We start from the raw sequence: 24,536 nt of genomic DNA on the forward strand, positions 1-24,536 counted from the left end.
TGCAGGAGTTCCACAAGTACAATAAGCCCGCTGTGAAAAGCCTCCGACCTACTAGGAAACCTTGGAAGCCTCCCCTGCCAAAATCTTCAAGACTAATTTTGATGGTGCTCTCTTCGAAAGTGAAGGCTCAACTGGCATAGGAGTTATTATCAGAGACTCCCGCGGTGAGGTCTTAGCTTCGATGTCTGAAAAAATAGTGTCACCCTCATCGATGACTGCTTTGGAGATGTTAGTAGCTAGAAGAGCAGTACTTTTTGCCAGAGAAATTGGGATTCATAATTCAATTTTTGAAGGCAACTCAGAGGTGGTGATTAACTCTCTTAATAAAGGTGATAAGTTGAATTCAACTTTTGGTAATCTAGCTAGAGACACTATAGTGTTATCAAACTCTTTGTAGAATGCAGAGTTTTTCTTTCACTCGTACTTTTAGGTAAGTTAATGCAGTTTCACATGGCTTAGCTAAAAGAGCAAGTTTTTCTATTCTTTTATTAATTTGGATGGAGTTTGTTCCACCAAATATTACTTCTGCATTTCATGCTTATCTTCCATCTTCTTAAATAAAAAAATGGACTATGTTTCTCAAAAAAAAAAAAAAAAACAAAAACAACAACAACAACAAACAAACAAACAAAAAAAAGGTTATGCGAACCCATTTTGCACCTTTAAATATCTATTTGGATTGAAAGACTATACTATTATTAGTAAATTATTTCAAGTTTTTTTTATTGGTATAATAATTAGATGCCAAAAATGTGAGTTTATAAATGACAAAAATATCATTTTGGGGAAAATACCTACATGGTTAACGACGTGCACAACTAACACTCTTAATATTATATGTTTACAACATTTTTACAACTGTGGAGGGCAGAAACTCAAGCTTATGTATTGAGCCCAAAGCCCTATGTGAAGGTTCCTGTATGTCCAAAGAAGCTAAAATTGTTGAGGAGTATTCCGCATGAAAGAAAGATACTTGGGAGTGAAGAAGATTCATCCGAAGAGAGCACCAGCGTTCCGAAGAGATCATTCTCCTCGGATGTGAAGATTCTTGATCAAATAAATATCTGGGGGGTTCGAATGAGCTTACTAATGACTTCAGCAATCTGGATAAATTTTGGACATGCCTGGAGATAAGAAGAATGGAGAAATATCTAAAAAGAAAAGCTGCCACCACCACATTAAATGCACTGCATCTACTTTTCTGGCTGTATTAATGTGGAGAAAACCCCCTGAACAGTGTCAATCCAGCTACCACCACTCACGGAAAGCTAAGGAAGAAATCTGACGTGACACATACTCAAGTGGACACTTAGATGAAGAACATGTGGACGATGAAGATGATGAGGAAGGATGCTATATAAAGAAAGAGCTTCTAGAGAAAGAAAGGGGACTTTTGGGGGGGAGTTGTATAAATTTTTCATTGAATGATATTCCTCTTTGGACATTAAATTGAAAGACTGTGAAATGTGTTTTTTCATCAGTTCATTCTTAACACCATAATTAACTATTACTTAGTCCACAATCAGCCTAGTTCTTTCGCTCATTCTTTACAAATTCATTGTTCTGGGTTTATTGTGCTCATAATCCAAACCTTCTGGGCTTGGGCCACAAAAAATATACCCTACAACAACAAATCTTTAGTAATAAGTTGTTACTAGTGAGTAAAAAAAAGTAATTTATATTCCAATAAAAAAAAATTAATTTTAGTGGTAGATTCAAATTAGAACCAATAACAACTTACCACTTATAATTTATTGCGAAAATATCGTGGATATAACATTTCTCGTAAAATAAAAATAATTTTTTTAATATATACAAAAACACCCCATCGGCATTTAAAATTGAAAAAAAAAATTAAAACGTAAATTAATTTCTTAATTCTAAAAATAGGGAAAAAAAATGCAGCAACATTCTCAGATTTTCTTCCACTTTCCTAGCAACCAAACACAAAAACACTAAAATCAAATTTATCAACCCACATTGACAAATATGGTTGCACCGGCCATTAACAAAATTTTTTACACCTCACAATCATTGGCTATGGCCTATGGGTGCAGACGAACGAGGTGGATTATTCTTCGAGAACACGTGATTTGGCAGTAGAATTGAAGAGAGAAAGGTGGAATGGAAGAGTTGTGAAAGGGTAATGAAGTCGCAAATTATGAAGAGGAAGTTAATTTCTCCGATTTTGTGGGATAGAGAGAAGTGAAGCTCTTGGCAAAGACCAAAGAGTTGAGCTTTTAGACCCAAATGCAGCTCTCTTAGATATGATCTTCTCTGTCAAGAAACCAAACATTTGAAGGTAATCAAAGTCAATTAAGAAAGTCCGAATTTTCATTGGGGCCATGTTCCTCCACATGCTCCACTGTCTTTCTCCTTGTTTGAGGTGTAATTAATTTTATTTTAATTTTGTTGGTGGCGGATCCAACGATTTCGGTAATGAGAGTTGATAAATTTGATTCTTGTGTTTGGTTGCTTAGAAAGTGCAAAAAAGAAACCTGAAAATGTTCCTTATTTTTCCTTTTCTGTCTTTAAAATTGAGAAATTAATTAATTATGATTTTTTTTTGAGAAACTAAATAATTTTGTTTTTTTTTTTCAATTTTAAATGCTGATGTGTCATTTATATATATTAAAAATTTTATTACTGAATGCACAACTATGGATCATTCGAATTCATTGTTTTTGTAGGCCCATGTCTAGTAGGTAGGGTGGCATTATAGTCAGGCCCAGATGGAAGATGCAACTCAGGTTGCCCCTTGATCCCCTTTACCTATTTTTTATTCATCCAAAAATATATTATTATTATTATTATTATTATTTCATTAGTCACATAAATATTTTTCAATAATAAGTTAACGGAATGATCAAATTGATTGATTCCAAAATGTAAGAATGTTAAGGGACTCAGAATTTTGATTTTTTTGCAACCCAATTATTAGTAGAATGGGTTTTCAGCCCAATCAAGCCCAAACAATAAATTTATAGAGAGTGGGTTAAAGGTTTAGGCGCTGGCCGTCGTTCATCAAGCATGAACCTTCATTTATAAAAAGATACCTAGGGTTTCTATACAACTGGGAGGATGCTCCTCGGCCATGGGCCGAGGAAGCCTTTTTCTTCTCTTTTTTCCTCCTCCCTTTTTTACTTTACTTGCTTTCCTTATATAGTCTTCATCTTCCTATCTCCTTATTCCATCTATTGATCATTCATTTGCCTCTCTTCTGGTCGTCCGTTCCATCAGAGGCCTTATCAGTACTCGAGTGGTTCACTCTAATCAACGTTGCCCTGCTAAGGGGTTATATCCCCATTAATGCAGCTAGGGAGGTTAGGTGAATGCATTAAATGCGAGGGTGACAGCTTACTTTGGGCCTGGTCTTTCCCGAAAATCACCCTTGTCAGGCCGAGGATGAGGAGGTCCTCGGCGTGGATTGGGAAAAGAGGCTTTCCCCAATTTAGCCTTGAATAGTCAGTGTTCCTCGGCATGGGTCTTGGGCCTGCTACCCGATGGGCCGAGGCTATCAGGCCCACGGGCCCCACAATAGCCCCTCAAAACCCTGCTGCACGTTCCCTCGGACAGGGAGGAGGGTTTTGATACCTACAAGCCCTCTAGACGAGTCTCCCCGCTTCGGCTCGTGTTAATACTAGTGGCTTTTTGACTACCCGATGCGCGTTTTTAGCGTTTCAAGACTTAATGGGTGTCCACATTAAATTTTTGCGGCACCACGTTTTCCACTTTCAGCGGTATGATCTCTGGCTTTTATGAACAAGCGGTTACATTTGGGGACCTAAGGGGGGGTATAAGTACCTGTTTGAACCGCCTGGTTTCATCATTTTCGCGCTTATAACCATTGATGCGTATGACTTAAGTCTAGTTCAACTTGCACTCTTCCTGAAGAGAATCGCCATACTTCTGTAAGTCTTCTTTTTCTAGCGACCCCAAATTTCCTTGATTTTACTCCTCCTTTTCTTCTTTTAGAACTTTTAGTCATCTTTGGGGAATGGGTAAGTTTAAGAAGTTGGTTGAGTCCGACGAGATGATGAACAAATTCATTGTCGACTATGGAATACCCAATAATGTGAGTTTGAAGTACTGTGAAGAAGGGGAGTGGTACCTTAAGAGGAGAGAGGGTAAATCAAAGTCAATTAAGAAAGTCCGAATTTTCATTGGGGCCATGTTCCTCCACATGCTCCACTGTCTTTCTCCTTGTTTGAGGTGTAATTAATTTTATTTTAATTTTGTTGGTGGCGGATCCAACGATTTCGGTAATGAGAGTTGATAAATTTGATTCTTGTGTTTGGTTGCTTAGAAAGTGCAAAAAAGAAACCTGAAAATGTTCCTTATTTTTCCTTTTCTGTCTTTAAAATTGAGAAATTAATTAATTATGATTTTTTTTTGAGAAACTAAATAATTTTGTTTTTTTTTTCAATTTTAAATGCTGATGTGTCATTTATATATATTAAAAATTTTATTACTGAATGCACAACTATGGATCATTCGAATTCATTATTTTTGTAGGCCCATGTCTAGTAGGTAGGGTGGCATTATAGTCAGGCCCAGATGAAAGATGCAACTCAGGTTGCCCCTTGATCCCCTTTACCTATTTTTTATTCATCCAAAAATATATTATTATTATTATTATTATTATTTCATTAGTCACATAAATATTTTTCAATAATAAGTTAACGGAATGATCAAATTGATTGATTCCAAAATGTAAGAATCTTAAAAAAAAAAAAATTTTGATTTTTTTGCAAAAAAATTATTAGTAGAAGTTAACATAAGAATAATAGCTAAAGATTTTGTAACTCAACGAATACTTCTTGATATTTTCAAACAAAACATGTAGAATTCAAATATATATCATATTTTACCTGACATTAAGGAGGATATTTTTTTTCTCATTAAATTAGAGACTTTGATTGAAATTGTGTTAAGTGGAAGGTGAGCATGTGACTCCATGTGCAATGGAATATAATAGAATCCAGTCATTGTGTTAAGTTTGTTTGCTTATTACACTAGTCGGGGTCTACTCAACTGGGCCTTGTGAAATTCAGACTTTGTGGTGTTTATAAAGTAGTTTGAAAAGTAATCCTTTTACTAGTCTAGTTCTTGTTGTTTGAATATAAAGATCATTTCAAAGCTTTTTACCTCTTGGTGGCCATAAAATGACTTTTGTAAGTTTAAACTGGAATAGCAGCGATTCTTGGGCCTCAACTAGATAAGACTCAACTCCCAAAGAACCAATATACATAGGAGCAGCACTTAGTTTTTCTGTCTTTTATTATTATTATTATTATTATTTTAAAGAAACAAATACATACACACAAGGAGAGAGAAATGAGTTCTAACATAAAGTCACACCACGAACTTTACTCAAAAATCATAGCAACTTTTAGGCGTTTGGTAGGGGGTAATATTTTAGGATTTCTAGAAATGTTGAAAAATTCACATGGTTGGTTGCAAATTACATCAAAAAATCAGATGTTAAGAGTATCTAAATTCCTATTCAACCCCATTCTTGTAGGAATGTGGATTTTTTTAAAAAAATAGGTGGGTATCAAGATTCTCATGTTTAAAAAAAATTGCATTTGTTATAAATTGACAATTTTAACCATTTTTTCTTATCGTTTAACTAATTTAACCTCATTCTTGCAGGAATGTGGATTCTTTTTAAAATAGGAGGGTATCAAGATTCTCATGTTTAAAAAAAATTGCATTTGTTATAAATTGACAATTTTAACCATTTTTTCTTATCGTTTAACTAATGGAGATAAAACAAAAAACAAATTATCAATATCTCTTCCTACCAAAGCAACATAATAGGAAAGACAACTCTGTTGATATAATTTTAATGAAATTGTTAGACTATAGTTTTAATGAAATTGTTAGAATTTATAGTTTATATTTTGTTTGTTATTATTTATTTGGAGTAAGATTTTTTTTTTTAAATTAGTGATTTGATATTGGGTTTACAAATCTAAGGATAGTATAGGAAAAATAAATATATATTAAGCTCATAATATTTTGTCACATAAGTTTTTGTTATTCATAATTTTACACATCAATACTCTAATATATATATATATATATATATATATTAATTTGGACCTTTCAACATAAACAGAAAAACAGAACACATTCTTCCAACTTCCTAAGCCCTTTCAACAACCCGCCGGAATCGTGACTGGAACTGGGAAAAGCCAGTATGGCCGCAGCCCCACTGGGCTTTCGGTGCAGCAGAATTTAGGCGTAACCCCAATGGCGCCTACAAGGTGGCCAGAGGGATGTGTTTAGAGTACCTAACGTCTCTCCTCGAGCGGCACCCGACGAAGAAGACGTGCAAATTCACCTCATGGCGGTGCTCGAGTGTTACCGTCTCCAACGGCAACACTCGTGAGGATTGGAGAGAATCAAGGAACATCATGAGGGAAGGTATCCGGAGCCCCTGCATCTGCTCCTCTCTTTGTTCCAGCTCCGTCTGGCCGAGAAGGTAGTTGTCGTGGCCTGGAAACATGATGGCCCTCCCCTTTCTCTGCCTCTTGTCAAGCTCTCCCATTCTCTTTATACCAATAAAGGGACGGCTTGACACTTCCCACCGGCTAGTTTTTTCTTAGGGCGGCCCCACCTGGGCCTCTGATTGTAGATAGCTGGTAGGATTAGCTTGTAAATTTGTGTGTGAAAATACACCTGCCTGAGCCTCTGATTGTAATCTGTACTGTTTCTATTTTAAATAATAATAATATCAAGACTTTTCTTTCTTTTTTTTTTTTGCTGTCGAATCTTCTTTTTTCTTTCCTTCTTCTTCTTTTTGCCAACCTACTGTAAAACGACCACTTAGAACAATCGCCTGGTGCGCCGGCCAGCACCCTAATCCTCCCCACAGACGGCGCCAATTGTGGGGACTCAGTTTGGATTGACCCTGAGTGTGAATGGGTTTTCAGCCCAATCAAANTTTTTTTTTTTTTTTTTTTTTTTTTTTTGCCGACCTACTGTAAAATGACCACTTAGAACAATCGCCCGGTGCGCCGGCCAGCACTCTAATCCTTTCCACAGACGGCGCCAATTGTAGGGACTCAGTTTGGATTGACCCTGAGTGTGAATGGGTTTTCAGCCCAATCAAGCCCAAACAATAAATTTATAGAGAGTGGGTTAAAGGTTTAGGCGCTGGTCGTCGTTCATCAAGCATGAACCTTTATTTATAAAAAGATACCTAGGGTTTCTATACAACTGGGAGGATGCTCCTCGGCCATGGGCCGAGGAAGCCTTTTTCTTCTCTTTTTTCCTCCTCCCTTTTTTACTTTACTTGCTTTCCTTACATAGTCTTCATCTTCCTATCTCCTTATTCCATCTGTTGATCATTCATTTGCCTCTCTTCTGGCCGTCCGTCCCATCAGAGGCCTTATCAGTACTCGAGTGGTTCACTCTGATTAACGTTGCCCTGCTAAGGGGTTATATCCTCATTAATGCGGCCAGGGGGGTTAGGTGAATGCATTAAATACGAGGGTGACAGCTTACTTTGGGTCTGGTCTTTCCCGAAAATCACCCTTGTCAGGCCGAGGATGAGGAGGTCCTCGGCATGGATTGGGAAAAGAGACTTTCCCCAATTTAGCCTTGAATAGTCAGTGTTTCTCGGCATAGGCCTTGGGCCTGCTACCCGATGGGCCGAGGCTATCAGGCCCACGGGCCCCACAGTAAGAATCTTAAAAAAAAAAAAAAAAAAATTTGATTTTTTTGCAAAAAAATTATTAGTAGAAGTTAACATAAGAATAATAGCTAAAGATTTTATAACTCAACGAATACTTCTTGATTTTTTCAAACAAAACATGTAGAATTCAAATATATATCATATTTTACCTGACATTAAGGAGGATATTTTTTTTTCTCATTAAATTAGAGACTTTGATTGAAATTGTGTTAAGTGGAAGGTGAGCATGTGACTCCATGTGCAATGGAATATAATGGAATCCAGTCATTGTGTTAAGTTTGTTTGCTTATTACTAGTCGGGGTCTACTCAACTGGGCGTTGTGAAATTCAGACTTTGTGGTGTTTATAAAGTTGTTTGAAAAGTAATCCTTTTACTAGTCTAGTTCTTGTTGTTTGAATATAAAGATCATTTCAAAGCTTTTTACCTCTTGGTGGCCATAAAATGACTTTTGTAAGTTTAAACTAGAATAGCAGCGATTCTTGGGCCTCAACTAGATAAAACTCAACTCCCAAAGAACCAATATACATAGGAGAAGCACTTAGTTTTTCTGTCTTTTTTTTTTTTTTTTTAATTATTATTTTAAAGAAACAAATACATACACACAATGAGAGAGAAATGAGTTCTAACATAAAGTCACACTACGAACTTTACTCAAAAATCATAGCAACTTTTAGGCGTTTGGTAAGGGGTAATATTTTAGGATTTCTAGAAATGTTGAAAAATTCACATGGTTGGTTGCAAATTACATCAAAAAATCAGATGTCAAGAGTATCTGGATTCTTATTCAACCCCATTCTTGTAGGAATGTGGATTTAAAAAAAAAAATAGGTGAGTATCAAGATTCTCATGTTTAAAAAAAATTGCATTTGTTATAAATTGACAATTTTAACCATTTTTTCTTATCGTTTAACTAATTTAACCTCATTCTTGCAGGAATGTGGATTCTTTTTAAAATAGGTGGGTATCAAGATTCTCATGTTTAAAAAGAATTGCATTTGTTATAAATTGACAATTTTAACCATTTTTTCTTATCGTTTAACTAATTTAACCTCATTCTTGCAAGAATGTGGATTCTTTTTAAAATAGGTGGGTATCAAAATTCTCATGTTTAAAAAAAATTGCATTTGTTATAAATTGACAATTTTAACCATTTTTTCTTATCGTTTAACTAATGGAGATAAAACAAAAAAACAAATTATCAATATCTCTTCCTACCAAAGCAACATAATAGGAAAGACAACTCTGTTGATATAATTTTAATGAAATTGTTAGACTATAGTTTTAATGAAATTGTTAGAATTTATAGTTTATATTTTGTTTGTTATTATTTATTTGGAGTAAGATTTTTTTTTTTTTTTTTTAAATTAGTGATTTGATATTGGGTTTACAAATCTAAGGATAGTATAGGAAAAATAAATATATATTAAGCTCATAATATTTTGTCACATAAGTTTTTGTTATTCATAATTTTACACATCAATACTCTAATATATATATATATATATATATATATTAATTAATATATTAATTGAATTTAAATTTTATTCTATATGTAAGCTATCAATTAAAATCTTGTATCATCATTTTTTTAATTAATAGAATAAAGAGTTCAATATAAAAACATAATCAAAATAAATGTCTATTCATAATTATAAACAAGTCTCAGATTTATATACAAAATAAAAGAGATACAATATTTTTTTTTTATAGATAAAAATCATATTTTATTGAACTTTCATTTCATGATGGGTTGATTAGTATTTATAAAGCATGAGACATTTGACTTTTAATTGACCTCATAATATTTTGTTGCATAAGCTTTTGAAGCTTCACGATTCTACACATCATTGTCCAAAATATATAATATTAAATCAATTCAAAAAAATTTTGGAAATAAATTAAATAAATTTAATTATATTATGTATTTATACTCTCCATTAAGTTATTAACCCGATTAAAATAAACTATTATAATAACTACGATCATAATTCCTATAAATACCGTAGTTATTAAATTTTTACATTTAGAAAATAAATAAAATATTATTAATAACTATCTTAATTATCAAATTTCATATTTTGTTACAGGTTATTGACCAATTTATAATCTATATTCTATCATTTATGATATAAATAAAATTGAAACTATTTGACTTTTGATTGACCTCATAATATTGTGTCTTTTTTTTTTTAATGGGAAGACCACTAATATGATCCAAAGTGAGAAGCAACAATTACATCATGGAGAAAAGCTTGTTCTAAGAAACAAGGACTCTTAAATCCAAGCAAAGAAATCAACAATGTTTAAAGCATGTTTTGTTAGTAAATGTGTCGGCCTATTACCCTGCCTACCAACATGAGATGCCTCAACTCTATGGAATTCATGAAAACCTCCCAACATACCATAAATGAAAGTAGTTATTGAGGACGAAGGGGGAGAACTCACAATTATTTCAATTTTTAGATTATGACACAACCTAATCCAAAAAAAAAAAAAAAAAACTTAAGAGCAGTATATTAAACTGTTTAGATAATAAATAAATAAACCATTTTTTAAAGTGGACTGAGAATTTTTTTTTATTTTTTTTATTTTTTTTATTAATTTTTTGGATAAGTTTGTTTTGAAGACATGGATTAGTAGGAAAATATCCTATTTTGTAGGTATTTTAACTAGAGTTTGAGATATATTTTTATCGGGTTGTCCTAAGTCAAAACTTAAGGTCTATGGATATTTCTGAACCACATAAAAGTTCAGTTCAAAGAGAGGAATCCTCTTATAGATAGTATCTATCTATCTGACTATCTATACTATATATAAGAGGATTCATTTGTTTCGTCTTCAATTTTTGGCATACCAAAATATCCTCATACAAATTCTGAAATAACATGCACTTTAGTTTAATTTTTTTTTCCTACAAAAAAGTAAAAAATGTGAAAATAGTAATACTATCTCACGTACAAAAGAAAAAAAGAAAAAGAAAAACCTTTTTTTTCACCACCCATTTGTAATCAAATGTCTTTGATTCTTATTTGTATTTGTTATCTATTTGAATTAAAATACTTCAATTACATTTATCCAAAAAAAAAATTACTTCAAAAAAAAAAAACCATTATCTCACCTAAAAACTACTCATTCTTATCCCGAATTTTTTTTTTTAATTCTTTAAAACATTCCAAAATTTTGGTTATCCAAATTCTATATAGTTATCACAAATCTCCATCCATACACACTAATGTATATCATCTTTCTTTTGTTCAAATCTTAATTTTTTTTACTTATCACAATTCTTATCTCAATCAATAAATTCAAATGTTCCATTGGGTCTCGACTTCTTACGATTATTTATATTCCACATTACCTTACCTCATTCTTTAAAAAAGTAAAAATAAATAAATACACATGATTATTTATATATCACTTTTAAGCATTATTGCATGCGCAAAGTGTGTGCTATGAATCTAGTAGATATATATTTTTATCAAACTTAAATTTTATTCTAAATTTTACCCTACAAATTTAAGATAGGATCTTACTATATCATATTTTCTTTAAATCGTATATTATACTAATATTATTTTTTGAGGGAAACATTATACCAATATTAGCTTTAGGATATTTAGTTCCTCATACATCCACAATCATAATAAAAATATAAAATTTCTATAAATAAACATCATCATTAGCAAATTCTATATTTAAACCCAAAAAAAAAAAAAAATCCATATAAAATTAAAAATTTTCGTGTGATACACGGGTCATCATCCACTAGACATTCTTAAATGGCCAAACCCGAATTCACGAAGTATATCCCATAAATAGCTTGCAAGTACAAATCTAATCACATTCCACAGCACGCATATAGCTGGCTTTTGATTGAGAGAAAAGAAAGAAAACCCAAACCCGTGAAAAGAAATCCAAATCCAAATACAAATACAAAAACAAAAACAAATTTTCCTCCCCTACATATACGCACACAAGATTACCACAAAGAAACCAAAGGAAAACCGTAAAAGGGTTAAAATTTGTTTTTCCTCCTCTGCAGTCTCTTTCCCTTCATCTGTACGCCTTATCATCAGTTCGCAAACAAACATCACACTCGCCCTTTTTCACTCAAAATTCCTCACCTCACGGATTTCGTTTTCTTTCTTAACTCCATTTTCTCTCATTTTAAAATCCCCCCCAAATTCCAAATTCCCTTCATTTCCAAGAATCCGTTTTACCTCGAAATTCTAAACACTTCCGATCCACTGCTTTGCCTCAGTTCCCTTCTCTTCTACTCTGCCTACGTGGCTAGATCCATTTCCGTTCCCGTCAATCTAGGCCCCCTCCGCTTTTCTCTCCGCCCGAGAAGTTCAGATCTACATCTACTTCTCAGTGCTACATTTTGCTTCAAAGTTTTGAAACTGTTTTGTTTATATTGTGCTGAACCACACTGCTATACTCAATACAACTTTCTCAGATCCACGAAGTTATCAGTTCTTATATCTCGCTAATGGCGAAACTCGCACAATTCTACGTCGTTTTACTCTTGGCGGTTTCCTTGGTTGGATTCTCCGTTTCTCAATCTACGCCGCCGGCGACATCGCCGTCTCCAGTTCCTGAACCCGGATCCGACTCGCCGTCGTCTCCGCCGGCTCCTGTTCGGGCTTCGGGTCCGGCACCGGCGCATTCTCCAACGAATCAGTCTCCAAGTCCGTCTCCTCCGTCGCCTCCTCTGGCACCAGGATCGTCTACTACTCCGACACCGGCACCGGCACCGCCTGCCGATGATGCTGTGGCGAGCGACGTCAACAGCAAGGCGAGTTCCGATTCGAACCACTCGTCCGGCGGTGGAATGAGCGGAGGGAAGAAGGTCGGGATCGCGATCGGAGTGATATTCGCGTTCGCTTTGGTGGCGGTGGGAGGCTTGGTGTACAAGAAGCGCAAGGACAACATTCAGCGAGCTCAGTACGGATACGGAGCCAGGAGAGAGATTCTCTGAAACTCTTAACTCTTCATTCTCTCAACAATGGAATTCAACTTCATACACTACAAAAATTTCTTGATGATTTAGAGGTTTATTATTACCGCTATAAATTTCTTTTATAGTAATTAATTGCTTTATAGTTTATATCAGATCATTGTAGTAGCTTTTTTTTTTTTTTTTTTTTTTAAATGATTGGTACATTATTTTGAGATGGTGAATTGGTGTTTAGGAGTTAATTGAATTTTCATGCTTCATTTTTTTGGATTTGATATTTGGAGTTCATATGTTTTTTTTAGTCAATAATGTCTTTACAATTTCAGATATTGAGTTTATATAGTTTTAGTGTTCAAAAATATTGTTATACAAAAAGTCTTACCTTTTGCTTCTTCTTTTTTTAATTTTTTAATTGTGGTTGGTTTATGCTATTAATTTTAATTTTTAAGCTACTTTTAGATTCTTCTTCCATTTTGTTTGGTGGAGGAAAAGGGACTGCCAAACGTAAGTAAATTGTTGCTGATTAATAGGGAAAAAAAAATCACATTTTAGCTAATTAAGTTTAAAATTCACCTTTGTTATAGTAACTAAGTAATCTATAATTTTACCATTTATTTTACATTTAATTTTTTTTTTTTACATATCTGAAACCTAATTGATATTTTAGTGAAATATAATCTGATGTCAAAGTGTCACTAATATGATATTAGGTGTTTAGAAATGTGCAAATGTAAAATAGGTAAAAGTAATTTCTTATGAAATTTTTGAATAATTGTAATCAACATATTATTATAGTCTTTAAAAAAAAAATTTATTATAGTGTCTCTTGACACTAATTATTTTTGTTAATAATGAATTGGATGATTGAGTTCTTGTGGTGTTAGAAATTTCTTAATGCGAATACGAAGGATTCTTACCTTTATTATAATGGGGAATTTTGTCAAATCTTGGAATATCATTGCGTAGGTATGAAAAATGGAGAACAATTTTAACGTGCGACTTGCAAGACCTGTCAAAAGTGTCATGCAAATGCACATGTGGTAGAAGTAGAACATGACCCCCATTCCATGCGTAAAACATTGTTCATGGGACCACTTGTTAATTACGTGAGAGCCACAAAGCAACGCTGTTCTCTATTATTGTGCTTAAGTGTTGTATTTTTTTTTTTTTTTCTTCTTTTCCTGGAAATTGTTTTTAGCTGTCACTGACAAGGGCCAGCTGTGTTCATTCATTCTCAAAGGTGAAACTGAAAGGTGTCTGAAATCTGAATTTTGATGAGGGTTTGTTTGAGGTGAGAGAAAAGAAAGAGGATTGAATATTACAAAATTATACAACTTGCTGTCCAAACGTCTACATATGCTACGGCTGCTTCAAATCATGACCTTAAGTCACAATTTCTAGTTTGGTGATTGCGACTTCAAATTACGATTTCAGTGCAATTTTGCATTTGTGTAAAAATGCGTGAAACAAAGTATTCCCTACTCTAAGAGAGCGTGAATCCTGCCTACTTGTGAGAAGGGGTTCTTTCAAAACTATGAAATGTGAGTTTTTATGAAAGAGACATTTGATGAAACTAGCATATATGATAAGTTATTTGATTATCTAGGCTTTAATAATGCTCTTTGTTGTTATTCCTATTGTTATTAAACTCAGTCTAGACATTAATCTGGTTTATGAGTCAGGTTATCGATTCAACTAATGGATTATCAATTGAACCATAACATCAAAAAAAAAAAAAAATTTAATATTTATGAAAATAAGTTTAATAAATTATAACATAAATTTGTAAATTAAAAAAAAAACGGCATATTCTTAAATTAAACTGACAATTATTATTCAAAATCAATGTTTCATAATAACATAATAGTCTTTTGATAGAATGAGAGTCTTAGAAATAGGTAGACAAATAGAGAAGTGCATTTTATTTTATTTTTAAAATTATTTAAGTATTCTATTTTTCAAATTACCATATTATCATACATTAAACAGTAAAAAAAAAAAAAAAAAGTCAATAAAATAGATCTATAGATGTAATTTATAAATTTCACAAACCCAATCGGGTTATATAAACTCTTCTGGGTTATTCAAATTGCCACAAATCTGCCGGGGTTGACTGGATCTTATGTAGAAACTGTCCATTTTTAAACATCCGGATCGGTTTAGGTGTTGGGTCATCATGTTTTAAGTCCAACCGATTGAGTCAGCTTGGCGTTTTTGTTTTCAGTTTCAGTCTTATTATTAAGTCATTAATATAATTTGTTGAAATTTGATACTTTTGCTATTGCTATGCTAATTGGGTAATAGTTCAACTTTTTTTTTTTTTGGGGGATGAATACGCTAATTGTTCAACTTTACCAAATGTTTACTCAATTAATAAAAAGAAAATTTGGTAACCAATATCACATGCTTGTCAGTCTCAAAGTGATCTAAAACAAAAAGAAAATTACCAAAAATTTGTTTCCGTTTCTTCTCCACTGAGTAGATTGGAAAGAGAGTTTCTAACTTTTACTTTAAAAGTTTTGTCATACTTAAAAGGCTGCGGGTAAAGCCCTACGAAAAAATGTAAAAGAAAGAGCTATGGGGCAGCAAGTGACAGCAACTATCTTACTTTCTTTGGTCTGACAAAATTGCTGGGCTTCATAAAGGTTGTGTGAAACGTGAAAAAAAAAAAAAAAAAAAAAAAAAAAAAAACGAAAGAATGAAACTCTAATATTTGACACATCCCTTTTTATATTTTAAATTTTATTGTGGTGCAACCGTGCAAGAATTAAGGAAGAAGGGTGCATATAGCGTCCTAGGCAAGGTAATGATTACGATTGATGAGGAGGGAATTCTTTAAAAATGGTGTTGATGGAGGTAAAGCTTCATAATCATTGGCTTAACCTCACCATGAACTAAGTTGCTTCTTTAAGTATGGTTCTTATGTGGAAATGGAGAAAAAGACAGATATTTTACAATCATAGAGTTGCATCAAAGGGATCCACAGATATCAGGGAAAATATGCAGCTTGAATTTATTTCTAATGATGGAAGTAGTACACGGATGTTTGCATAGCAATTGATGAACATATATTGCATATGCAAAGCTTACATGTAGTTTCTCTTCTATTTATCCTGTATTGACTACACTTTGGGGAGTAGAGTTATATAACAGGATTGGGACAGTGGTTTCCCTTAGACAGTCTCTTACTTCCTATCAGCCAGCCGGAACTACTTGTGCTAGCGCTTACTCTTCTGCAGGAGGGTCAACCCAGCGCCCATGATCTTTTATAAGCTGGATCAAGGCATCAGTTGCACGCTCCATCTCAATTGCACGCTTCACCACCGTCTGAAACACAATCCAACTTTCGTCAAGTTCACACAATTGTTGAGATTGTGAACCACATTATCATGAATACAACAAAGTACTGGTACTGCAAATGATATGCCAACTACTCAAAAATGTCTTAGCACTACCTTCTGATTTAAGAAAACAAAGTACTTTAAGAATAACCATTCCACTGCATCACTAAATAGGCAAAAGTGGTCATGGGTTAAATAAATGTTCCAGGGAAATTCCCAACTGAGCTATGGAGATACATTCAGTAGTCTCATGATTAATTGACAAAGGATCTGGGGAACTTACATTCATTTAAAAGCCCATGTCAAGTCCCACCATGTGGTTTAGGACTCTAAAGGATAAAAGGGATTAAATGCCAACAATGTATAGCATCAATATGGTTTACCAAATTTGTGTTCAAGAAAAGAAATATAGTTTCTTTCTTTCTTCTTCTTTTTTTTTTTTATTTTTTTAACTGAAAAATTTCCTCATTCTATTGATGATTTTCGGGTTTTTATGTTCCTAATAAATGACAAACATAGCAACAATACTCAGTCTGTTTTTATAAGAGCATAGGGGTTGATTCCACTACTATTCACTCATTCCTACATTTTTTGAGCTCCATTACAAGTGGTTCGTAATTAACATTTGACCAGATCATATCAGTAATTGACAATCACATGATAACTATCTTGGTTCCCGAATCTGGTATGTTATTGATCTCTATGAACAGCATGCTTTTATAACATCCCTCAACAGGCAGTGACCAAATAAAATCTTATGGTCATATGCACATGAAGGTGAGCAATATTGAAGTTCCAGGTTACTTCCTGGTCATAATGAAGACATACTGTGTCCTTGTATCGTAGTATCCCTAGAGTATCCCTACTCTACTGAAGTTTGGCTGTTAGATACCTTGACTTAGCAAGCAAAATGTACAGATTTAATTCAGAAACTTGATAACTTTCATACTTCTTATTATTAACTACAACTTCATAATTAAACTAATAAGTTCCGTTTAATTAAGTACACTTCATTCATAGAACTGTATTTAAAAGGAAAAAAAAATTAATTATGCATGCAAGTCATATCATAGGTTGCAATTGAGAGTGGCATGTCTTGCTCAATTTTTCTATAGGATGCAAAATTTCTTACAAGATATTTCAGTTAAATCCACAAAAAGATTTCAAACCTTCCCAACATATAGGTCAATCTTTCCAGGAGCACCACCAACATATCCAAAGTCTGCATCAGCCATCTCTCCTGGTCCATTTACAATGCAACCCATGATTGCAATCTGGCACAGTAAAGAAAGAAAGAATTTAGACCAATGACAAGAAACTACATTATATATCTTGGTTACTTGGAACAGGAAGTTGATATTCAGTATCATCTGATAACAGAACAAAAGGATTAAGTAATTACTGAAACACCAGGCAAGTGTGATGTCTTTTCCCGTATTTGTGCACTAATTTCTTGAAGGTCAAACAAAGTTCTTCCACAGGATGGGCATGAGACATACTCCTGAAACAATGTTTAGGCATATTAAGAAATGGTACAATAGTGTCATTTATTCCTCAGATGTTAGATCCTTTTCTTTTCAGCATAGAAACTACATACGGTCTTCGTATTCCGCATTCTGCAACCTTGTAGTAAATTGAAAGACGTATTCCGAAGAAAATCAAAATCTTTATCTGGGGCTTCTAATAGGACACCGTCTCCAAGTCCATCTACTAGAAGTGCTCCAGCATTTGTACCAGCACCAATGACCAAGTCATCCCTGCAAGCAGAAGAAAAGTAACATGATCAAAAACTACTCATTCATTCCATCTGCCTGAACAAGTGTGGGCTGAATTACCTGTGAATCCCATTTGGAAACTGAATATGGTGAATAACAGGGAAGTTCAGAGAATTGTCTCCTAGGTACTCAAATAGCCTGCAGATAAAAGTAAAATTATCAGGATAGGAAAGATTTGTACAATTTGCGACTAAGCACCTGGATAGAAAGAGAGAAAACTTCTTCAAATATAGTCTATCTTCTGCCTAAAGCTAATGCTTCATTGGGTCACACCAGAACTGGTTTTTGGATCTTATAGGCAATTTTTAAAGGAAAAATGTCTAGGTCACTGGAGCCAAACCAATAGACAATAGAGGTGGACCCAATGACGAATACAAGAAGACTGATTCAAGAATGGTTTTATAATTGAACTCAGGTACTAAAAACATGACTCCATGTTTGATGTAACTCTCTCTCCACGAGCATACATATAACTTTCTGCATAAAATAAATCATCATTTCAGCACCAAGGGGAATCCAATCAGTGTTCTGAACAGACACAGGTCATCTGAACCTATGAAAAGCCAAAGGGGAATGTTTGTCCGAACTTGGTATTCCCTGCAATCCCTACTAGTGCATTTATGTTCCTTTTTTCTTTCAATAATTTGTAAATAAAAGTAGTTAAAAAAAGAAGAAGGCGTAAATAAACTAAACGATTGGCCTTGAACTACTTGCCAATTGCCTTGGGTTACCATATTTCTTCAATTGAATTTTTTGTGGAAATTATAAGTAACGTTATCAGTTATTACCTCCTTGCTGCATGCACTCTGCTGATTTTTTCTTCAGTATAGGGTAGTTCATGAAGAAGCATGGTAGCATCAGTGTCTTTGAGGATTTCTAGCTCTTCATAGGACTCATCGCCATGTAAAGACACAACCAAACGTGAACCTGGGAGGTAATCAAAGAAATATAAAACAAGTTATAAAAGTTATGGCTGTAATGGAATGAGCTCAACTTAGGGAAATGAAAAGAAAAAGCATGCGTTCATGCAAGAACTTGATAGTAGTAAAATGCTAAGTGGCACCTTCTGGCAAAAGCTTGTATGCACCAGTTGATAATTCCTTAAGGTTTACCAAAACCAGGGCATTGGGCAATGGCTTTGTTAACTGCTCTGACAAGGGAGTTATAACCCCCATACTTATATCTATCAGCCTTTTGAGAGCTAGCCGCTGTTCATGATACAAAGAATAATATCAATTCATTCCGAAATTGTTTCAATGACTAAAAGAATAATGCAGCAAAATGGTTTATTGATATGCTACGGCAGAATTGATGAATTGAGTGTATGTGTGTGTGAGAGAGAGAGAGCATATGGAATTCTTTTCCTGAAGTAATGAGGCCAAAGAGAAGTAGGTTTCTTACAGCATCATCATCATCAACTGACGGAAGTTCTCTCAATAATATTGAGTCCACTGTTGCCAAATCCTAAATCAAAATCAATGTGTCACTAAAATTATACATATAAATCCCACAAACTGTAAAGCTCAACAATCTTTTTATGCAACCACATTGAGTAAGAATAGACCTTAAATGGCATGCCAACAACAAGCTTTGCTGCAAGTGACTTGTAAAGGAGTTCTGGCATCTGTATTTCAAAGAATAAAAATAGGAGAAAAGAAAAAGGATTAATTAGACTGTTCTTCAGAATCAAACCCCTGCACCTCTTTCTTTCCAGAAAAAGATTGAGAGGAAAAAAAAAGTAAAAGTACTTATACAAGGTAACCGCAGTCCAAGTAGTACCTTTAACTGATCCAGGGAAACTGACATGAGAACAGAGCCATCACGGTGCAGGGCACCTCTATAATCCACCTCCTCACCCTGTACTTTAAATTTAAAATCTGTTAGAAAACTGTAAATATAGCAAAATGAATGCACAATTCTATAACAATTTCCCAAAAATTTAAGATGTACCTCCTTTTGAATTGGCAATTGACCAGTTCGCCGTTGGAAATCAAAATAATGCCTGTGCTTTTCTTCAAATGGTGCCTGATGGAAACAGTGTCATCAAGAGCAATTTCAAAGGATCATCTCAAAATCACTATTGAGGTGCTTAAGCAAGTTAATTTAATCTTTTAGAGGATATTGAAGTATCCTACCACCCCTTTCTGAAGTTCAGCCGCTCTCATACCAAGGTTGGCCAATCTTCTGCAGGGGTCTATCTCCTCTTCTGGTGGTTCTGTGAGAGAAACTCTAATTGTATCACCCAGACCATCCTGCAAATCCAACAGTGTGTTTTAAAGTTCCAACTACAGTAATTATATGGCTTTGAAAACTCAATGCTTTTTAAGATGTAAAATTTACTACTAAACATTTTTTAAAAGAAAAAGGGATTTTATAAGTGCAGGATTCCATACATGCATATGTGCCAACTAATTTCAATTAAGTTATGTTTGGATGAAAAATTTAAGAAATTTATAGAATTATCAAAATGAAAGAATTTCAATTGATGGGTTTGAAATCCACAGCAATTTAATTTCACATTGTTTGGATAAGTTCAAAATCAGCACAAGCCTACAACATTATTGAAGTTTGAAGAACAGCATGTTACCAATAATCCTAGATAGCATAATTCATACTTGACAGCAAATGAACACATCACAACATAAAAACAGTATAAGAATTCAAAATGATCATCCATTTCATTGAATATGCAGTTAAACCAGACCTGAAGAAGGGTCCCTATGCCAATTGCAGATTTCATTCGCCCATCCTCACCTTCTCCAGCTTCAGTAACTCCCAAGTGTAATGGATAATCCCAGCCTTGAACATACATTTCAGCTACAAGCAGTCGGTATGCCTGGACCATCACAACCGGATTGCTTGCTTTCATTGAGAAGACAAAATTGTGATAGTCCAAATTCCGGCATATCCTTGCAAACTCAAATGCAGATTCAACCTGTTCAAGGAATGCTGAATAGTATGGCATCACTGAGTTTTTATTTATTTTTCAGTGAGTTATGTCATCACTGAACTTGAAAGTCAAAGAAAAAAGCACAAAAGTTTTGTTTGGCAGAACTATAGGTAAAAATAACTATTCACCATTCCCCTAGGAGAATCCCCATAGTAGCTCATTATACGATCTGAAAGACTCCCATGGTTGGTTCCAATACGCATTGCTCTTCCATACTTCTTACATTTCTCAACCAATGGTGTAAAAACCTGGTGCAATTGAAAGCAAAAAAAAAGTTTCAGTACATTCTCATTTACATTGTTGAACAGTTGATATTGGCTGACCCCCCATTTTAACCATGACAACTTTACTTTTGGACAAGATAAACTTTCTACAAACATGAATACAGCTAAAGAATAGATGGCAGTATGGTAGAAGAATAATAGCTTTAATCTTTGAGTTCCATCCGGCCCACTGAAGTGAAAAAATGTGCTTGTAAATAACATAAATTACTTCTACACTTCACTGGTTCAGGACTTAAAAGTTAAAACCATAAAGAGATTAGAGTATTATCAAGATTTACACACAAAAAATGTGTCAAATTTTGCAGAAGACCATAAAGGTTGTAACATATGTAGGGTCACTTTAAGAAGAACATAAGGGTAGAAATTTGAAAACAGAGATACACAGCATTTCTCATTTCCCCTATTACATGATCTCAGTCACGTAGGAATCCATGCTTGTAATTAAAAACAATTTAGGAGTTCCCATAAAATCGAAAGATAAGTGGCTTGACCTGCTCTATGTGCTCAAGTTCTTTCTGATAGTCCTCTTCTGTGTACTCCAGTTGCTCAAACTGAGCGCGCCTATCAGCTGCAGTAAATCACCTTATTATATTCAGAATACTTGTCTTCAAGCATCTGGAAAAAAAAAAAAATTTAATGAATGGCAAACTGCATACCAAAATTTCCAGGGTTGACACGTATCTTGTCAAAGCATTCTGCAACCCGCAATGCAACTGAGGGAGCAAAATGAATATCTGCCACCAGAGGTATATTGTAACTGCCCAGATATGTAGTTAGTCACTAGTTGATCTTTTTATCAAATATGAATATAAAGTTTCAAATAATGCCCAACATTCCTTACAATAATTCAGACCTACTTTTTCTGCACAAGCGAGTTTTTGATTTCAAAACATGCATCTGCTTCTTTCTTCCCTTGGACTGTTATCCGAACAATATCTGCTCCTCTGTCAGCTATTCTCATTACCTACCAGCAGATTGGGATTTGGTTCAATGAAAGTTTCCCAGAAAATGAAATGAATGAGAATCATACAAGACATTTTTGCTAGAACTCTTCTGCCACTTTCACCTATTTTACTTCTATTTACTTCAAGTACTTTATGATATTTAAAAAGATGTTAATTGGACACAAAACAATTGTGTCATATCCTGCAAAATTTGAAATTTAGAACCTAGTACTGAGAACAAAAGCACTTTTGGGTGCTGTTGATTGAGACCTGTCATGCTGCTCCAGCAGTAAAACCTAAATTTCCTCATTATTGCCTGGCTTAATCAAATAGACAGCAACATGGGCCATTCAGTAATAATTCTACCAACATAAACATCGCTTCATAAATATAAATAATTGTCATCCAGTTCCCAACATGAATTACATCATATGCCAGTCACCTATATCACATCTGCAGATACGGAAGGAAATGTACTTGCTCCAAATCCCTTTGCTAATTTAGAAAAACATAGCAATTTTTTACATAGATAAGAAAGGCTCAATCAGGAGGAAAGTAAGAACCTGTTCAACTGTTGCGGCAACATCTTTAGTGTCAGTTGTGGTCATTGTTTGAATCCTTATAGGATGCTCACTACCAAGAGCCACATTTCCCACCATCACTGTTCGTGTTTTCCTCCTGACAGTTTTGTGTATGGATTCACAATACTTTTGCCTAGGAACTACATTCACATAATTATTCATCCATCATGAACAAAACTACCCACAAAGACAGAACAGATATACTTATCAATTAGATATTGAGCGTTTTGAATAAAACATGAATAAAAAACGGTGAACAATAGTAATTAAAAAAACTTATCACCACTCAACTGAGGTAAACAAAATTGAGTTTAGTACAACCTTTTGGCTTAGTTGATTATGGAAACCAAAATTACTTTCTGTAATTACGCTCTTTTTTAAATAAATAAAAAAATTGAAACTCCATTTGAATTCTCGAACAAAAAATAAATTAATTAAAATTGTGAGTCCAATTATAGGAAACCCAAAAAATTTATTAAAAGGAAAAAAACAAGAAGCTTCTGTTCATGTTTTGAATGATTTCCTGATCTAATCAAAATAAAAAATATATATTAGTGCTTGATGGGGGAAACATTTTTCCGGTAAGTAAATTATGGGAAAGCTATAACAACATCACATGCCTATTTAATTACTTCTAACAATATCTATCATCAATTCACCCAACATAGTAGTCTCAAAACTATTGCATTCCTTTTTCAAATATTCGCAGGAACATGAAGCCAAGAAATTGACATACATAACAAAGAGCACCAAAGACTAAACATAGCACATGCATCAAGTAATTATACCTAATAGAGGGCTTCCCTCTGATGCCTGCTGAAGCTCAGCAATATCCGAGCCCTGATTCGAGTTCCTTATCATCAAGACCTTTCTTTTACTAGCCTTAACCCTTCTCATATCAGAAACTCTCACAAAATCCATACTTTTCGTGAACCCCAAACTCAGGTCCCTGCTCTTCAGACCCGTAAACGAAGCCGGTACAGCAGCTCCGGTAGCCATTTCTGTTCACCTTCAGAGTCACAAAAACGTAATTCTACATTAATTCAGCTCATCAAAATTACTACTTGCAAATTTGTAATTGTACACCCCGTTTAGTTGCTGAGAAAATTGATAAATCATTAACCAATTTCCCTTCAAAATCATCGTTCTATTCGTTCCCTAAACTTTCTCAGCAACCAAACGAAAAAAAAAAAAAAAAAGTTTCCTGCTTTAGCAGTAAATATTCTTAAAATATGACTAACATCATTCTCTTTGCAACAAATTCAGCTTGCAATGATTAATCTATCTATCTAAAAACTAAAGTGTATTATTTGTTATTATTATGCTCCTGTTAAGCCATATCATCCACACATTTTCAATGGCCACATTTTCCACTGATTTTTAACATTTTTTAACTCTTTTCTCTTTCTTATTAATTTCTCAACTTATTGTTATACTTTTTCTAACTTTTCTCATTTCTTTTACATTTTCATCTCTGCATTATTATTACCTTAATATCATTTTTCTCTATCCCTTTATCCTCCTTTACTTTTGGCTTTTCTTATTCCTCTCCTCTTACTATAAATTTACAACTCTCTTTCTCATTCTATACATAGTTTTCCTATACACAAAAGGTTATTTCTCTCTCTCAATTTTTTTTTTTTCATTTTATAGTGAAATTATTTATTTTTCTTGCATCTCTACTTTAGGCTGTTGAATTTTTGTATTATTTGAAACTCACTTTAGGTTGATGTAATTAAGTTTTGTGTTTTTAAGTTGTTATCTTTTTTATTCTTTTTAATTTCATAGATGTTATCATATTGCATTATAAAGATAGTATTTATGAATAAATGTTATTTTATTACATAATATGGCTTGGATGATTTGGTATTTATTACTATATATTTATTTTTACTTTTTTCTTCTCATATTATTTTCTATAAATTTATTATTACTCTCTCTCTCTCTCTCTCTCTCTCTCTCTCTCTCTCTCTCTCTCTCTCTCTCTTTTTTTTT

The 24,536-nt window shown here is 33.8% G+C and overlaps 2 protein-coding genes across 2 annotated transcripts; one reads left to right on the forward strand and one right to left on the reverse strand.

Annotated features, from left to right (window-relative positions):
- Positions 1-12,198: 12,198 nt before the first annotated feature.
- Positions 12,199-12,687, forward strand: LOC112038291 (vegetative cell wall protein gp1). Its single transcript, XM_024071091.2, has one exon. It carries the CDS (start codon positions 12,199-12,201, stop codon positions 12,685-12,687), a length of 489 nt encoding a protein of 162 aa, XP_023926859.2.
- A 2,968-nt stretch (positions 12,688-15,655) lies between these two features.
- LOC112038287 (4-hydroxy-3-methylbut-2-en-1-yl diphosphate synthase (ferredoxin), chloroplastic) lies at positions 15,656-23,574 on the reverse strand. The gene is made up of 19 exons (XM_065760664.1): positions 23,330-23,574; positions 22,524-22,681; positions 21,874-21,980; positions 21,673-21,773; positions 21,508-21,584; positions 20,861-20,980; positions 20,487-20,717; positions 19,918-20,034; positions 19,733-19,807; positions 19,562-19,639; positions 19,347-19,406; positions 19,184-19,246; positions 18,846-18,990; positions 18,571-18,709; positions 17,843-17,920; positions 17,605-17,764; positions 17,410-17,508; positions 17,177-17,281; positions 15,656-15,993 (listed from the first exon to the last, which is right to left on the reverse strand). Exons 1-19 carry the CDS (start codon positions 23,538-23,540, stop codon positions 15,892-15,894), a joined length of 2,226 nt encoding a protein of 741 aa, XP_065616736.1. The 5' UTR covers positions 23,541-23,574; the 3' UTR covers positions 15,656-15,891.
- Positions 23,575-24,536: the final 962 nt, after the last annotated feature.

The sequence above is a fragment of the Quercus suber genome, unplaced genomic scaffold, assembly GCF_002906115.3.
Source record: "Quercus suber isolate HL8 unplaced genomic scaffold, Cork oak 2.0 scaffold_377, whole genome shotgun sequence".
Classification (NCBI taxonomy): domain Eukaryota; kingdom Viridiplantae; phylum Streptophyta; class Magnoliopsida; order Fagales; family Fagaceae; genus Quercus; species Quercus suber.

Bases quoted from the DNA above. Each gene is read 5' to 3' on its own strand.
- LOC112038287 (XM_065760664.1), bottom strand. From the start codon at position 23,540: ATGGCTACCGGAGCTGCTGTACCGGCTTCGTTTACGGGTCTGAAGAGC. The intron at 19,407-19,561 runs GTACTACTTGGA...TTTGAAATACAG, and splicing joins TTTCCCTGGATCAGTTAAAG to ATGCCAGAACTCCTTTACAA. The intron at 19,247-19,346 runs GTCTATTCTTAC...ATTTTGATTTAG, and splicing joins TTGTTGGCATGCCATTTAAG to GATTTGGCAACAGTGGACTC.
- LOC112038291 (XM_024071091.2), top strand. From the start codon at position 12,199: ATGGCGAAACTCGCACAATTCTACGTCGTTTTACTCTTGGCGGTTTCC.